Raw genomic sequence first — 18564 nt, 5'->3', positions numbered from 1 at the left:
TCAGCCCAGGTCAAGGTTCTGGTCTAGGAAGACAAGATTGTCTAAATATCCAGTGTGTCTCAGAGGATCTGAAGAGAGACTTTAGACCATGGGTGAAGAGTCTGAGATAAAGTTATGGTAAATACCAAAACAGTAAACTAGGAAAAGAGACAACTGTTAATGCTAGACAGAAAAAAAGATATTAACTCTGGAGAGAATGAACAATCATTTTTACCGTGGTATTCAACTAAGAAGAGCATTGGCAAGATCATGAAAAAATAAACAAATATTGAAATAATCAAAACTTTAATGTAAATATTTTGGAAGGATGGATACATGACAAAGGTGGGTGCGTGTGGTGAGTTTGTAGAAAAGACAATATCGAAATCAATAAAGAATGTCTAAAATGGAAAAACATCAATGGCACCCCACTCCAGTACTTTTGCCTGGAAAATCCCATGGACGGAGGAGCCTGGTGGGCTGTAGTCCATGGGGTCGCTAGAGTCAGACACGACTGAGCGACTTCACTTTCACTTTTCACTTTCCTGCATTGGAGAAGGAAATGGCAACCCACTCCAGTGTTCTTGCCTGGAGAATCCCAGGGACGGGGAACCCTGGTGGGCTGCCGTCTATGGGGTCACACAGAGTTGGACGCGACTGAAGCGACTTAGCAGCAGCAGCAGCAGCAGTGATATATGTACACAATTCAGAAAAGCAGAGGGACTTCCCTGGTGGTGCAGTGGCTACGACCCCGTGCTCGCAGTGCAGGGCGTCCGGGTCCAGTCCCTGGTCAGGGAACTCAGGTCCCGCGTGCTGCGACCAACACCTGGTGCAGCCAAACTCTTCTAACAGCAGAAAAATAAATAATCAGAAGTGACAGTTTTTGTCTCAATGGAGGTAAAATCAGAAGGACAGGTTTTTTGTTTGTTTTTTTGTTTGTTTTTTTGCCAAAATGACCCTTGTACAGCACACTTCAACTCTTTGAACTACACGCACTTACATAACACACTGAATGCGGCATGGAGAGAAGCTACTAAGTGTCACTCATTTGACTTTTTTTTCTGCATTTAATCTTCATGTTAATATTATCAGGGATTTCCCCCTAATATTCTTTGATAAGTGAAACTAATGATAGTGGAGCTCTACATTTTATTCATCCAAACAACAGAATATAGTATGTTAAGGTAAACATTCACATGCCCTACAAAACCCGAGTCTAAAATTACATGTAAAACTGGAAAAAAAAAATGTTCTAAAGAGGGTGACTATACAACATCATTCCAGCAGGGAAAACAGACAATAAATGGGGATTCTTTCAGACATTTATTACCCATACCCACAAATCAGATCTTTTCTTACAACATAGTTAGTGCTTTAAATCTGGGACAGTAAAATACATAAACCAACCTTGACGATTTGTAAAAAATAATTTTAGAAAGCATTGCAGTTAATTCTAGAAGCTACAGTTCCACCTATTGGATGTCTAGCAAACGAAAAATGTATAAGAGCTTAGAGACTTGATTTAGAACAATCCAATGACAGATCAGTGGAAAAGTATACAAATTTATGCAAAAAGCCTACATGTGAAGGTCAATACTTTCTAGACAGTCTAACGATGGCTTAACTAATGATGATAATAAAATAGTGGTAAGACGTGTTTATACTATTTTATATTTTTTCAAAGATATTTGCTTATCATTATTGTGGAAAAAAAGATTAACTTTGTACTCACAATTTAGCACCTCCACCCATAGTTTATAAGCATCTGTATTCTACAATATCTTCAGTCTTGCTGAAATTCATACAAGTGGTACAAAACACAGCGTATTATTAAAAATCAAGGAGAAGCGCTTTGATTACAGTGATTTCTAATTTCACTGTGGACTCTACCAAAGTAGAAAATTACTGCAATGCAGCTGGACCTTTTATTTAATACAGTTTTAGAAAAACAAACATAATTTGGTTGTTTACAATAAAAGTTAAGTCATTTTTATTTCATTCTGTATAAATGGATAATACATTTTAAGTGTATATGTATGTTTTAGTAATAAACTTAATTACTTAAAACTTCTGTAAGTATAAATATTTACTAGCTGAAAATTATAACCTCATCCACCTGCCTCCCATTTATAAGCATAATTTCAAGTTAATGAAATTCCTATTCTATTTTCCCAGTGTGCATAAAGGCTTTTAAATAATGTTTCAAGGTCTCTCTGATGATAATATAATCAATACCTAATCATTGTAGGCTAATAAGATGTCTTCTTCCCCTGACAAAACTGTGTACTCTATGATGGCATTTAACAAACTTACCTACCTTGTCACCACACAGCAACTCCCTGTAATTGGTTACTTTAATGCAGATACTAAAAGAATGTCATTCAAAGAAAACATAGATTTTATTTAATATAGTACCAATAAAAATTATGTATGTAAAAAAGAACCTTAGGAAGCATTTGTTTCCTAAATAGCACCTTGCAGAAAAGATTTAACACATAATTTAATTCAATTCTGACCTTTCATGCTGTGGATCTGTTTCCTTAGTAACAACTGGAATAGTAGGTACAATAGGTTAGGGAAATACATATGTGTGTGTGCTAGTGTGTGTACATGTATATACACACAAACTATATATACCATATACCTACTGTGGATACCATATATTGTATACATATACAGTAGGCATAGTTTTTATATATATATATGTATATATAAAGCTAGAATTGTCAACCCTAATATATTAGGTACAGTTGACAATTCTAGCAAGTTAGGTATAATATTAAAGAGACTACAATCAAAGTGCTTTGTTAAGTAAAGATGTCCAAAGAAAATGAATGAACAGAGTTTCAAAGGCTAACAGATGACAGTGCAGCAGGATCTACAGAGGAGGTTGGAGAAATTTCAGCAGGACTTAAGAAGGTTCCAAATCCCTAAAAATTCTGAACCCTGGAGATGAAGAATTTAGAAAAGAAGGGACAGAATAAATAATTCTCATAAGTGTTTTGAGAGACTTTTTTAAAAAAGTTTAAAACATCCATGGCAAAAGAGACAAATTTCAAATATTGTGGTTTCCATAAACTGCACATTAAGTGGATTACATAAAAATCCTCCCTGAAATCATGTTGCCATGGTAGGAATTTTTTACTTCTCCCTATGTCATTTAGTCATTGAGGATTGGTTATCAGAATCTCCCAGAAAGTAATATTTTCATTAACTTTTAGGAAGAAGTCATTTATCTTTTAAAGGATGCCAAGTTTGCTTCACCATGGATAGAGTCAGCCATGGACACTTTCATAGATCTGATCTAGTTAACAAAACAGTAGACGGTTTTCTTGTAAAACTGCCTGCCCACGTTGTTACAAATATATCTGTGGAAACACTTCTTGAATCCAGATATAAGTATCTATAAGCAAACAAATAAAAATGACAGCTAACTCTCATTGCATGTACATAGTACAACTGGGAGTGATCATTTTCATTCTTTCCCTTCTGAAACAGTTAGGGGCACTCACAGTTTCCATAATTCACAGAATAATTGCACTATTTGGTGTGCATGGTATTTAAAGATAAAACCACAACATATCCACTGTCTTGCTAAAACTGTAAATTACAGCTTAAGAATCTAAACAATGTGAGGATTTGCTTTGGGTTCATTTCAGATTATCATGCCAAGTCTCCAAATTTGAAACCTAAATGAATCTTTGAGATGAGTCTTTTAGAAATAAGATCTTTTAAAGATGAGTAATAAGGGCATGAGACAGGAATGATCACTGTTTTGTCATTACCAAACCACTGTGGTTTCAAGGTGACCATGACCGTTACTGAGTTTCACAAATACTTTTCATTGTTGCTTCCATCTAGAATTTGGACAACAACAGGCATGGTCTAATTGCTCTGAGAGTCATATCATGAGGCCAAACTGGGTACTTGTCAAAGCTTTGAGGCAAAAAAAAGTTTTTCTATACCTTCCTACTCTTTGATCCCTTTTCCTCCTTCCTTACACCCTCCTCAGCCTCGTCCCCTCTCCTTCCCAGTAATGGACTTGGGCCCCACTCCTACACAGCTCTAGCAAGCCCTTAACTGACTTAGCCCATCCACCCTTTCTGGCCGTGTTGTTGTTATTGTTGCTCTGTCACTAAGGCATGTCCGACTCCTTGTGACCCCATGGACTACAGCACACTAGACTCCTCTGTCCTCAACTTTCTCCCAGAGTTTGCTCAAATTCATGTCTACTGGGTCAGTGATGCAATCTAACCATCTTAACCTCTGTTGCCCTCCTTGCCTTTTGTCTTCAATCTTTCCCAGCATCAGGGTCTTTTCCAGTGAGTCAGCTCTTCCCATCAGGTGCCCAAAGTAGTGGAGCTTCAGCTTCAGCATCAGTCCTTCCAATTTATATTCAGGGTTGATTTCCTTTCTGGCCATGATGACTGCTTAATGATGGACAAGTCATCGAATGTGCTTGCTGTCTACCAGGCAGAAACAAGGATTATGACTTGCTGAGAGTTGTCGGCAGTCATCTTGGAAACACAAGCGGAAAGCCTGAAGGAGAGTGAGGCTAACATCAAGGGAAGTAGATCCGATGCTGTGAAAGGGGATCCAGAAACTGTCTTTTGTCCATTCTTAATTCTGGACATAATCTTTAAGCCCTGGAAAATAACCCTTCCCTGAAGCTTGATCTTCCCTGGATTGTCCCATTACACGATTCAATGTTTCCTTTCATGTAAAAGCTAATTACAGTCAGGTTTTCTAAAACATATCTGTTAAGAATGCTCTCTATGGTTAGGCAGTATTTTTCTTGTCGAATGAAATAAATTTGGTCAACCAATATCCAAGGTAGACATTAAATAGTGGGAAGAAATTGTATGACAATCCATTTACATAATAGTTATCATTTACATTCTCCTATGATGGGCTTAGACTCTAGCCCTTGGTCCAAGACAGAAGACCGGGTGGTTGACATAAATGTCCTCTCCTGCACCACCTGCCGGTGGATTGGGAGGGAAGGGATTTCTGTAGTTGTTGGTTGCCTAGAAAGATAAACACAGAGGATGTTAATAATTCACTGCATTTCAGCACTTAATCAAGACACTCAAAACAAATTTCTCCTCAATTCAACCATAATATAGGTCAAATTTCTATTACAATTAATTTCATAAAACATTCTCTTCATTGCATGGACTTTCCACGAGAAAATCACATTCTTGATCTCATGACTCTGAGATACAACAGAGACTAGTCTTGATTATCACTTGATATAGAGGGATATAAATTACCTCTTTAGATGTAAAATTCTCTCTCCTGATGTTACGCTATTTCAAAGAGAACAATAATTCGCATTTTTATATGGAAGGTCTAGTACAGTATTTTCCCATAGTGGATAACCATTCATTTCTGTTGAACGGATGAATTACTAAATAAATGTTTTTAAAGTACACCATGTCCTGGCTTAGGAATAAGCAACTGAACACAACTTAAAAATTACAAAAGCAAGAGGACATTCACTTTCAAGACGATGTTTTACAATCATTAATCTTCTCTAGCTAATCAAGTCACTTTGACCACATGTATGCATGTGTGTGACAGAAGATACAGAGGCATAAGTGAGAGCAGGGAGAGAGAGCAGGGGACAGAAATGAAGGGAAGAGGAGGAGGAGAGAGAGGCCTTTTGGTGAGTAGTGAGTAGCTTGAAAATTTAGAGTGGTATTGGTGTTTGCACAAAGAAAGTAAAAGTAAAGTTCAAGTGGTATTGCTATCTACTCAATTTGTCTTTTTTAAAAGAGCCCCCAAAGAATCAAGGAAGTCTAACTTTGACAGACCAGCTGACTAACTTTCTAATTGCCACTCAAAATATTAAAAAGCCTGCAAAAGCCTGGAAGCGTTGAATATCTAGGGCAGGAAGTTGCAAAGCGCCTTTCCTCCCCTGGAATTCAGAGCAATAAGTGTACCTTTGCATTGGCTTGAGTGGACAACAGCTAAGGACAGAGAAGAGACCCAAAAATTGTATGTGACAGAACAAAGCCAGACTTCTCCGGCCTTTGCACTTGGTGCCCAGAAGCAAACCATGAGTTATTGAGGAAGACAAAAATTTGTTTTGCAAAGAGTAACTCCTTAATAGAAGAAGAAAGCTAAACTGAGAGATTATTAAGAAGTCTGAAGCACACACACTGGATTGTCAGAAGCTTTTTAGAACTGGATGTTTTGGCCATGTAGCATTCAAGTGCAAATAATTTAATTGAAGAGAAATGGATGTAATTTTAGATAACACTCGGGGAAATGTTTTATTGTAAGATTTTGTAAACAGAAAAATGTGCATTAGAGGGAATATTTGACCTACAGTGGAGACAATGAGTGAGCATGGAAATAAGCATACATCTTATCTGCAAACCCAGAAACCTCCTCTTTCAATTAAACATGAAGGGGCAGGAGCAGGTAGAAAGACAATGTCACGGTTAACCCGCGTCCTGCCCAGCAGAAGGGTCTCTAGCTTCATAATCTGGACATCAATTAATTAATCAATTAATCCAAATATCATTTCAGTAATGAATATCCTGTATTGCATCCTTTTATGTGCTTGCTATGCGTTAGTTTAAATTAATTTAACCCTCACAAAAACCTCAAGACACAGAATATCGTCATGCCCTGCACCGGGTCAGAGAGCATCTCCCCCAAATGTATGTACTTCCTAGACCTTCATTAATGTGACCTTATGTGGAAATAGGGTTGCTTCAGTTGTCACTGGTTAAGATGAGGTCATACTGAAGAACCATGGGCCCTTAGCTCAATATCACTGGTGCCCTTAAAGAAACGGAGAAGAGACACAGACATTCACGTGTGCATGCGGAATAACGCCATGTGAAGACAGAGGAAGAGGTTTGGGCAATGTGTCGACAAGCTGCAGATTGCTGATAGCCGCGGAAACGGAGAGAGAAGCATGGAGCAGAGCCTCGTGCCAAAAAGGACTCGACCCTGCGGAGACCTTGATTCTAGATTTAAGCCCTCCAGAACTGTGGGAGAACAGGATTCTCTTGTTTCTAGTCACCCACTTTGTGGTAATTTTGTCGTTGCAGGCCTCCAATGGCGGTAGCTAAACGTGCAATGTTGACTATTAAGTGTAATTGCTCCTTTATTTATATGGATGTAAAACAGTGTCCAAGGGTATTAATCATAGGAGACTAAATCAGAAAAGAACTGCTTCATCAAATAGCTGAGACTTGAACAACAGGCGACTGTGTGGTTAGGTTATTGAGAATAAAAAAGAAGCTTGCAAGCTGCAAAATGAACTGACTTGACAAGACACTCAGGATGCACAAAAGAGTTGGGGGGGAGAGGGGAGTAACTATTCTGAGAACACTTACCCTATTCTGTGTGATCCAGACGTCTTTAAATAGGCCTCTTTTCTGTTGCCTTTTCTTTCTGGGAACACATGTACAAAAGAGAAATTAAGAATGACATGTCAGCACTAGCAGTATTTCTTCTTTTTTTTTCCAAAGATTTTTTTTGATGTAGACCATTTTTAAAGTCCTTATTGAATGTGTTACAATACTGCTTCTGTTTTAAGTTTTGGTTTTTTGCCACAAGGCATGTGGGTCTCAGCTCCCCCACCAGGGACTGAACCTGTGCCCCCTGCATTGGAAGGAGAAGTCTTAACCACTGGACCACCAGGGATGTCCCAGCACTCTCATGATTTCAAACGCTCTATACCTCACCTGCACCCCGACCCTTACTGATTAAGCTGAAGTTGTTCATGGCTGCTTTATATGCAGTCACTCAAAATTCCATTGACCTAAATTTTTCCATTTTCCCTACATTCTCCAATGTGCTCACAAATGGCAAAGGCAGCTAAATGGATATCCAGTAGTGTAGCTTAGTAATTAATCTCAGGGAGTTTACTAAAGAATGCTGCAGAGTGGGTTGTTACATATATGACTGACAACCTTCTCCAAATAATTTCAGACATTTCCCACAATTAAAAGTTCCTTTTAAATGCCCACAGTGTAACTTCTTGGATGACAATGACAAAAGAACTAAGCTTTACAGACTCTTTCAGGCACTTCACTAAACCATCTGTATTGCTTTGCTTGCTGAGCCCCTTCAGGTGCGTCCCACTTTTTGCAACCTTATGGACCGTAGCCCGCCAGGCTCCTCTGTCCATGGGATTCTCCAGGCAAGAATACTGCAGTGGGTTGCCACGTCCTTCTCCAGGGGATCTTCCTGACTCAGGGATCAAACTCTTTTCACAAGTGAGGAAATATATGCAGATCTATGACCTTTGATTCATTGTTAAATTATCATTCACAAGGCTTGTTATATCATAATATAGAGTTAACTTTCCAAGTAGGTCCAAATATATATATATATATGTGTGTGTGTGTGTGTGTGTGTGTGTATACATGTGTACATGTGTAAAGAAATATATTTTAACATAAGCCTTAGTGTATACAATGTGATGAAAGAAAAGAGAACATGATTTCTTTTCTTTCAGTTTTATTGAGATATAACTGACATGGAGCACTGTATGGGTTTTCCTGGCGGCTCAGCAGCAAAGAATCTGCCTGCCAATACAGGAGACGTGGGTTCAATCCCTGTGTCAGGAAGATCCCCTGGAAAAGGAAAGGGGACCTGGTGCCCAGGGGCTTCTGGGTGTGTGCCAGGCATGAAGGAAGGATTTCGTTTCCTCCAGGCACCCTGTGATGTATTATGGCTCCTCTCCAGGTCAATGCATCTGAAGCTGAAGCTGCAGGATTAGTTTAAACGTTTGCTAAAACAGAGTTCAGAAGGTCATTGTCAGGTCCTTGGGTCACTTTTCAAGACGTTTCTATTCTAAGCAATGACCACAAACCGATACTAGCGACAGGGTAGAAAAGAGGACCCAATTTTTGCTTTGTGGTTTTGGCCATGATCGTGCATTCAGGTCCACTAATCTTCTTTTTATCACATTTAACCAAGTAGAACAATATATTCTACAGTTCCATTTAGCTATTCACGTAAAAGTGATGCATTCTCATGACTCAAAATCCATCCTGTCTGACACCTGTGACCCTCCCGAGACCTGCCTGTCGCTCAGTCTCTCTCCGCTGTGTTTCCCGTGTTCCCATGCGCTCTAGCTGTCACGTTGGCCCTCAGCACATTTTTATGAACCAAGGTGAAGCAGGGGAGAAACCCTCACTGCCACTAACAACCTGGCTTCCGCACCTCGATTTGCTTATTTCTGACCAGGGATCGACTGGAGGGCAGCCCGCCATGCAGAGAAAGGGACATCGACAGTTTCATGTTTCAACTTAATTAGGCAAATGCTTGTGGACCATCCATTGTTTGGAAAGATTAGCACTAAATGCCATCAAGCACAAAGAAATGAATAAAACACAACCCCTGCCATTATGAATAGCAGGGAAGACAAGCGAGGAGGAAATGATTAAACTACAAAGCAGGCTGAGAGGCGTGGAGGGTGAGAGGCGCAATGGGACTCTGGATGGTGACCTCACGTCTGCTTGCAGGAGGTGGAATGCAGGGCAGCCCCCCAGAGGGGACATGCTCCCCACACCAAGAACATCCACAGGACTGAGGCTAAATCTGGGGGAACCAGCATTTTGGTGGCATCACAGAGGGGAAGAGTCGGGTGTGTTCACAGAATAAAAGTTGTATTTCAATACAACTGGTCCATATCAGGAGAGTAAGTAAAGTAGAAAATATGAATGAATATTAGATTGAAAGAAAGTGAAGTCGCTCAGGCATGTCCAACTCTTTGCGGCCCCATGGACTGTAGGCTACCAGGCTCCTCCATCCATGGGATTTTCCAGGCAAGAATACTAGAGTGGGTTGCCATTTCCTCTTTCAGGGGATCTTCCCAACCCAGGGATCGAACCCTGGGCTCCGGCATTGCAGGCAGACACTTTACCATCTGAGCCACCAGGGAAGTTCCTGAATATTAGATTGAGGTTAGATTAATCAGGCTGAACAGAGGGTACCTGTGACACAAGGTTAATGAGTTTAGCATTATTCTGGTGGCAGTGGAAACATAGTCTTTAAACAGGGAGATAAGGTGGTCAGTCTAACTTTTAGAGAGGAACCAGGAAATATCAGATGAGTTAGAAGGAGAGAGATACCTGGGAGCAGGCAAGCAAGTTGGAGGGATCTCAGATGGCAGGTGAGCAGTGAGGGCCGCCTTTGGAGAGCTGCAGGCTGGGGGTGTGGCAACAAGATGGAGAAACCTACGGGAAACCCTACCAATAAGCACACATGAGTGTGTGTGTGTGTGTGTGTGTACATTAATATTACTGGGGGAGAGGAGTGGAGATGGATGTAGATATTCACTCAACAAACATATAATAAATGGTTACAATGTGTCAGACTTTCAAAAAGCAGACACCAAAAGTTTGGTTCCTTCTTTCCCTGAGACTTAAACGCAAGGGGTGGGATTGGGAGTGGGAGGGAAGCTGAAAGAGAGGGGATATGAATACATTGACAACATCCATTAGATCATCATTGAAAAAGCAAGAGAGTTCCAGAAAAACATCTACTTTATTGACTATGCCAAAGCCTTTGACAGTGTGGATCACAACAAACTATGGAAAATTCTGAAAGAGATGGGGATACCAGACCACCTGACCTACCTCCTGAGAAATCTGTATGCAGGTCAAGAAGCAATAGTTAGAAATGGACCTGGAACAACAGACTGGTTCCAAATCAGGAAGGAAGTATGTCAAGACTATATTGTCACCCTGCTTATTTAACTTATACACAGAGTACATCATGAGATATGCTGGGCTGGATGAAGCACAAGCTGGAATCAAGATTGAGGGGAAAAATATCAATAACCTCAGATATACAGATGATACCACCCTTATGGCAGAAAGTGAAGAGGAACTAAAAAGCCTCTTGATGAAAGTGAAAGAGGAGAGTGAAAAACTTGGCTTAAAACTCAACATTCAGAAAATGAAGATCATGGCATCTGGTCCCATCACTTCATGGGAAATAGATGGGAAACAATGGAAACAGTGACAGGCTTTATTTTGGGGGGCTCCAAGATCACTGCAGATGGCAACTGCAGCCATGAAATTAAAAGATGCTTGCTCCTTGGAAGAAAAGTTATGACCAACCTAGACAGCTTATTAAAAAGCAGAGACATTACTTTGCCAACAAAGGTCTGTCTAATCAAAGCTATGGTTTTTCCAGTGGTCATGTATGGATGTGAGAGTTGGACTGTGAAGAAAGCTGAGTGCCGAAGAATTGATGCTTTTGAACTATGGTGTTGGAGAAGACCCTTAAGAGTCCCTTGGACCACAAGGGGATCCCAACAGTCCATCCTAAAGGAAATCAGTCCTGAATATTCATTGGAAGGACTGATGCTAAAGGTGGCCAATACTTTGGCCACCTGATGCGAAGAACTGATTCATTGGAAAGGACCCTGATGCTGGGAAAGATTGAAGGCAGGAGGAGAAGGGAACGACAGAGGATGAGATGGTTGGATGGCATCACCGACTCAATGGACATGAGTTTGAGCAAGCTCCAGGAGTTGGTGATGGACAGGGAGGGCATTCTGCAGTCCATGGAGTTGCAAAGAGTCAGACACAACTGAGCAACTGAACTGAACTGAATACATACACAAGTAACTGATTCAGGTTGTCTCATGGCAGAAACCAGCACAACATGGTAAAGCGATTATCCAGTTAAAAATAACTCAGTAAATAAATTAACACATTAGTTAGAATCACGAGTTATAAGGAATGATTCCAACCCAATGTGAATACAAATAAGATTGCCACAAACACCTAGACTGGTGAGTCGATGAATGTGGGGCAGCTAGGAGGGAAGGGTCAACCAAGAACATCCTAGAAAATTCCCAAGAGTGTCACAGACAATAAAAGGTAGGAGACTTTAGAAGAGGCAAGGTGGCCCCCTGCTCTCTCTAGGGTAGCCCCTCCCAACTCCTTTCTTCGCAATAATCTGTAATAAAGGCACCTACATTACTTGTTTCAGACATTATATAACCATTTAAAATCACACTGTTTGCTTATTAGAATGTGCATGCCATTACATCTCATTCACCGTGGTCAGAATAAATAAATAAATGAAGGTGTTGGGGGTTCCCAGGTGGCGCAGTGATAAAGAACCTGCCTACCAATGCTGGAGACACAAGAGATGCAGGATAGATCCCTGGGTCAGGAAGATCCCCTGGAGGAGGAAATGGCAACCCTCTCCAGTGTTCTTGCCTGGAGAACCCCATAGACAGAGGAACCTAGCGGGCTACAGTCCCTGGGGTAGCAAAGAGTTGGACATGACTGAGCATACATGTAATGAGTGTTCAGCCCTGGTTTTGGCCTCAGAATCCACCCCTCCCCGACCCCTCTGTCACGCACACACACCTCGCCCCCCATCTGCCAGCCTTTTGTGTTTGCCGGAGGAAGAAGACAGATATAGCTGCAGACAGGCAGTTGAACCTGTGGATGAGGGGGTGGACTGCCCACTCCTCCTAATTCTGAGATGAACTGCTCTAGCCTTCTCCTCTAACACCGCCACAGCCCCTGCTCCTCCTCTACCTTTAAGAACAGCATTCAAAGGACGTAGCCTCAGTACATGAGTCCTAAGACAGCTCAGCCAGCTGCTGGGTCATTAATAGAGAAACTCGAGCATCAGAATTACTCAGGAGGAGCTGCACTACTCACCTCTTGTAAGTAATGACAGTGATGGTGGTAATTAGGATAACCAATAGGAACAGAAGAACTGCCCCACCAGCCACAAAGGGGATGTATGAGTTCTTGGTTTCACCTAGGAGGAAAAAAAATAAATAAATTATAGGAGGAATTAGGAACTCAGCTAAAGCTAGAATAGAGAGGAAGTTGGGAAAATTTTTAAAGTGTACATTAATCATCACAGAATAACAATGTATATAAAACAAAGAATCCAATTTAAAAAACATAGGATGAGTAGGGGGAAAAGATTTCTTCTTTCAGAGTCTCCTAAATATCTCTGACTCCTCACAGATTTTCCTTACTTCCTTGACCTAATAGTGGGTTTGACACCTTAAGAAGAATAAGAATAGAAAGCATTTATTCACGGTAGGTAGCACTTCATTCTAATGAACTCCCAATCAGAAACACAAAATCTTTAGTAGGAAAAAAAAAAACTATCAAACTAGTATATAAATGAAGATTACTGCTGGGACTTCCCTGGTGATCTAACGGTTAAGACTTTGCCTTCCACTACAAGGGATGCAGATTCAATGCCTAGTCAGTGAACTAAGATTCCGCATGCTTTACAGCCAAAAACCCAAAATATAAAACAGAAGCAATACTGTAACAGATTCAATAAAGACTTTCTAAATGGTCCACGTTAAAAAAAAAATCTTTTTTAAAAAATGAAGATTATTCCTTAGTTCTGATAATAATAAGTACATCACAACAGTATGTAACTTTGATATCTGTAAGTGGAATTTTGCTTAAGAAATACTGGCTACTTAATGGTAGTTTAGGATAAAAATAATCAAGAAAAGTATGTTACTTTTCCAACTCAGGTATTAACTGGACAGACCAGCAATCGGGGTAAAAGGAAAATCTGAAATTTTCACACTGATTCTTTCACTATTTAGCTATTTGACCTCCAGCAAATTCCTAACCTTCTCTGCCAGCCTTCCTCCAACTGTCAAGTGATGCCAACACTCCTAATTACATCATGGAGTTGGGATAAGAGTCTAATGAGGCAATATTCAAATGAGCAATATTTGCTCCCCTCTGGACTGAGATCCTGTGAGATCAGAGACCATCTTATCTTTCAGATGTCCTCCTTCCCACAGCACACCTCACCCACCACCACCCACAGAGCTCCTTGCAAGAAGATATCAGACTGTGTTGTCGATGGAAGTGGGATTGAATGGAAACCAAGGTGCTGTCTTTATGCCCATCTCTCTTTAGATGGCAAATTTTCCAGGCCCCCCTCCTGCAGAAAAGGGGCAGCTATGGCAGAGACCAACACAACTGCCCATCCTCTTGAAACTGAGATTTAATTTCCTGATTCCCAGGCTGTCTGGAATCCCATGGCAACCTGAAAACCATGCTTTTCACAGCAGTCTTCCCAATCTCTCAGTCAGATGATTTCTTCCTTCCTGACTCACTATTTAGCTGAGATTTTTTTTCATGTCAGTTCAGTTCAGTCACTCAGTCATGTCCGACTCTTTGCGACCCCATGAATTGCAGCACTCCAGGCCTCCCTGTCCATCACCAACTCCAGGAGTTCACTCAGACTCACGTCCATCGAGTCAGGGATGCCATCCAGCCATCTCATCCTCTGTCGTCCCTTTCTCCTCCCGCCCCCAATCCCTCCCAGCATCAGAGTCTTTTCCAATGACTCAACTCTTCGCATGAGGTGGCCAAAGTACTGGAGTTTCAGCTTTAGCATCATTCCTTCCAAAGAACACCCAGGACTGATCTCCTTTACAATGGACTGGTTGGATCTCCTTGCAGTTCAAGGGACTCTCAAGAGTCTTCTCCAACACCACAGTTCAAAAGCATCAATTCTTCGGCACTCAGCTGTCTTCACAGTCCAGCTCTCACATCCATACATGACCACTGGAAAAATGATAGCCTTGACTAGACAGACCTTTATTGGCAAAGTAATGTCTCTGCTTTTGAATATGCTATCTAGGTTGGTCATAACTTTCCTTCCAAAGAGTAAGCGTCTTTTAATTTTATGGCTGCAATCACCATCTGCAGTGATTTTGGAGCCCAAAAAAATAAAGTCTCTCACTGTTTCCACTGTTTCCCCATCTATTTCCCATGAAGTGATGGGACCGGATGCCATGATCTTCGTTTTCTGAATGTTGAGCTTTAAGCCAACTTTTTCACTCTCCTCTTTCACTTTCATCAAGAGGCTTTTAGTTCCTCTTCACTTTCTGCCATAAGGGTGGTATCATCTGCATATCTGAGGTTATTGATATTTCTCCTGGCAATCTTGATTCCAGCTTGTGCTTCATCCAGCCCAGTGTTTCTCATGATGTACTCTGCATATAAGTTAAATAAGCAGGGTAACAATAAACAGCCTTGACGTACTCCTTTTTCTATTTGGAACCAGTCTGTTGTTCCATGTCCAGTTCTAACTGTTGCCTCCTGACCTGTATATAGGTTTCTCAGAAGGCAGGTCAGGTGGTCTGGTATTCCCATCTCTTTCAGAATTTTCCACAGTTTTTTGTGATCCACATAGTCAAAGGCTTTGTCATAATCAATGATAAGAGCTCAAAGTTTACTCCACTCATTCTTTGGTAAGGTTTACTGCAAAGAGAGACTGAATCATATAATAAACACTATTTTTACTTTTTAAATTTGTTTAACCTATAAGGTGAATAAAGGTAGCAAACTATATTAACACTTTAAAGACCTCGTACGTAGCATCTAAGATGGGGTTTTGTTCAGATATGATGGGGAGAAGGAAACTGAAATTTATTCAGAGCAAAAAATACATTGAATCATCACTGCAAAAAGAACAAGGGAATTTTCTCCCAATCAAATAAGAAATTAGCATTTTTCAGTTCTTGGCACATTTTTAAAAGTAAACAAAATATCTGAAGTTATTCTGCATTATAACACAGGCTTATGAAAGGACCACAGTTGCTATGCTGACATAATTTGAATATAGTAGGTGCTAAGGTTAAGTCAAATGAACAATTGTGAAAGAAAAAAATGAAAGTTATGATCAAAAAATTCATTGACAGTACTCTGGGAAAATAATTTACCTACTTTTTGAAATATTTTTTAGATCTTAATTACACTAAAAAAAAGAAAGAAAGAAAGAAAACCAATCTGGGTGGACTACAGAGATCTAAATGTTTAAATGTAAACATGAGAAAAATGTGAGTATTATTTAATCTCTGAAATGAGAAATGACTTTCCAGTTTATACAAATAAGCAAATACATAGGATCAATTGGGTCAAAATGAAAAGTATCTGGAGGTCAAAGTCATCACAAACAACATGCAGAAACAAAAAAAATCAGTTGGCATCTTTAACATACCCTTGCTATTAAGAGAAAACTAAGCAAGACAGTGAGAAGGATGTGGATAACTTATTAACCAAAGCACTTAAATTTGCATGAAAGGAAGCCAGTGGCAAGATGGATGACCTCAAGTTCAATCTAGGGAGCGAAATCTACCATGACCAGCCTCCAGGAAGAAAGCATTCTCTGTACATCCATCCTTTCATGAACTGCTTGCACATTTGATTAATTTCTTCTCTACAAAAATGTTCAGAAATATGAACAAAGAGTTTTGTGAAACATTTATAACAGCAAAAAAAAAAAAAACTTTATTTTCCGAGAGCAGACTAAAGCAAGACTACATAGCAGAGGGTCTCAAACGTAACTAGCATCACTAGCGGGCTTGTTAAACTGCAGATGGCTGAGTGGTCCCCTCGGAGTTTCTGACTCAGTAGGCTAGGGAGGGATTCCCAGGTGGTGCGCGTAGTTTTGCCTTTTCCAGGTTATCACATGGTATGTAGCCATTTCAGATTGGTTTCTTTCATTTAGCAATATGCATTAAGATTCCTCCATGGGTGGGTGTGGAGATTCCTTAAAAAACTGGAAATAGAACTGCCTTATGATCCAGCAATCCCACTGCTGGGCATACACACCGAGGAAACCAGAATTGAAAGAGACACATGTACCCCAATGTTCATCGCAGCACTGTTTATAATAGCCAGGACATGGAAGCAACCTAGATGTCCATCAGCAGATGAATGGATAAGAAAGCTGTGGTACATATACACAATGGAGTATTACTCAGCCATTAAAAACAATACATTTGAATCAGTTCTAATGAGGTGGATGAAACTGGAGCCTATTATACAGAGTGAAGTAAGCCAGAAAGAAAAACACCAATACAGTATACTAACACATATATATGGAATTTAGAAAGATGGTAATGATAACCCGGTGTACGAGACAGCAAAAGAGACACTGATGTACAGAACAGTCTTTTGGACTCTGTGGGAGAGGGAGAGGGTGGAATGATTTGGGAGAATGGCATTGAAATATGTATAATATCATATATGAAATGAGTCGCCAGTCCAGATTCGATGCACGATACTGGATGCTTGGGGCTGGTGCACTGGGACGACCCAGAGGGATGGTATGGGGAGGGAGGAGGGAGGAGGGTTCTGGATGGGGAACACATGTATACCTGTGGCGGATTCATTTCGATATATGGCAGAACCAATACAATATTGTAAAGTTTAAAAATAAAATAAAATTAAAAAAAAAAAAGAATCCTCCTGTCAATACAGGAGACACGGGTGACTCGAATTCAATCCCTGGGTCAGGAAGATCCCCCGGAGAAGGAAAAGGCAACCCAGCACAGAATTCTTGCCTGGAAAAGTCCATGGAGAGAAGAACCTGGTGGCAGAAGAGCCTGGTGGACTACTGTCTATGGGGTCACAAAGAGTTGGACATGATGAAGCAACTGAGCACACAGGTCTGGGAGGGTCCCAGAATTTGCAGGTCCTGTGTGATGCTGGTTTGGAGCCACCTCTTTGAGAATCAGGGCGTGGACGTTAGAATGATGAGTGTAAAGAATTACAATGAAATGGAAAACTGTTGACTCTAAGTAGAAAGTTCAGTAAAATTTCAAAGCCAGAATTCACAAATGCGCATGCTAAGATATCTCAATAGAGGATAGAACTTATGAGAAAAAAAGTCTGCCAGGCAACAGCATGCCACAGTTTTAAAGTGATGAGCTTCAGGGAATAGAATTAAAAGTGATTATTTCTTTAGGCTTTTTGCTATTTTCCAAATGTACTAAATGATAATAATCAGAAAAAAAACAGTAGAAAAACTTAGAGGTCTGCCTGCTTAAAACAGAATACTCTGCCAGTTTTTAATGGTTATATTTAAAGTGCAGGACGTAGAGAGTTTCTCTGCAGAACTGTACTCAGAACCCTTAAGAATCACAATGGCTTTCTTTGTTAAGCTCTACATTATGATAATTAAGTAGAAACCACTGCAAAGTATGGTGATTTGTTTCATGCTGCTCACTTATAAAACCAAAATCAAAATTTCAGATTCTTCACATTCTTTCATGTGAAGTATATTGGCTCTTTTTAACCTCTTCTAGCAAATGTTGGACTCAGATCCATCTTACTCATTTTTTAACATGTAGTATTTTAAGGCACAGTGCATACTTGGCATTAGAGATGGAATGGTGGGTAAAAACAAAAAACAAAAAAACAAAAAGGTAGAGATTCAATCACACTCCAGAGGTATGACAATCCAGATATCTCAGCCTAAAGCCAATACTACTTTTTTAAAATTTTTCTTTCTTTTCTTTTTTTTTTTTTTATTTTTTGGCCAGGCAGTGCAGCATGTGAGATCTTAGTTCCCCAAGCAGGGATTAAACCTGTGCCCCCTGCATTGGAAGTATGGAGTCTTAACCACTGGCCTGCCAGGGCTGTCCACAGGTAATCCTACCTTTTACCTCTTCTGCGCCTCCCACTCCTCGGCTGCATTAATGTGAACCATAATTGATGGGGCTAGCGTAACCACACAACTTGCTGGGCCCTCTGTGACTAAAACCAGAAACAAAAGGGAAAAGCAAACAGTGGTGGAAAC

General features: G+C 40.3%; 1 protein-coding gene across 2 annotated transcripts in view; it reads right to left on the bottom strand.

Moving 5' to 3' along the window:
• Nucleotides 1–1283: 1283 nt before the first annotated feature.
• Nucleotides 1284–18564, bottom strand: part of CD226 (CD226 molecule) — a 91189-nt gene continuing 73908 nt past the window's right edge. The window contains exons 5-7 of one of the 2 annotated variants that reach the window (XM_086372197.1): nt 12642–12744; nt 7335–7392; nt 1284–5006 (exon numbers count right to left, since the gene is read on the bottom strand). In XM_086372197.1, coding sequence (XP_086228323.1) covers nt 4893–5006; nt 7335–7392; nt 12642–12744 — 275 coding nt within the window. In that variant the 3' untranslated portion in view covers nt 1284–4892. The remainder of the gene's footprint in view (nt 5007–7334; nt 7393–12641; nt 12745–18564) is intronic. The other variant, XM_086372196.1, reaches the window with a different exon arrangement.

The sequence above is a fragment of the Bos grunniens genome, chromosome 24 (genome assembly GCF_055505025.1).
Source record: "Bos grunniens cultivar Pamir isolate PY7600 chromosome 24, Bosgru_T2T1.0, whole genome shotgun sequence".
NCBI lineage: Eukaryota > Metazoa > Chordata > Mammalia > Artiodactyla > Bovidae > Bos > Bos grunniens.
This window is presented reverse-complemented; position numbering and strand designations above follow the sequence as displayed.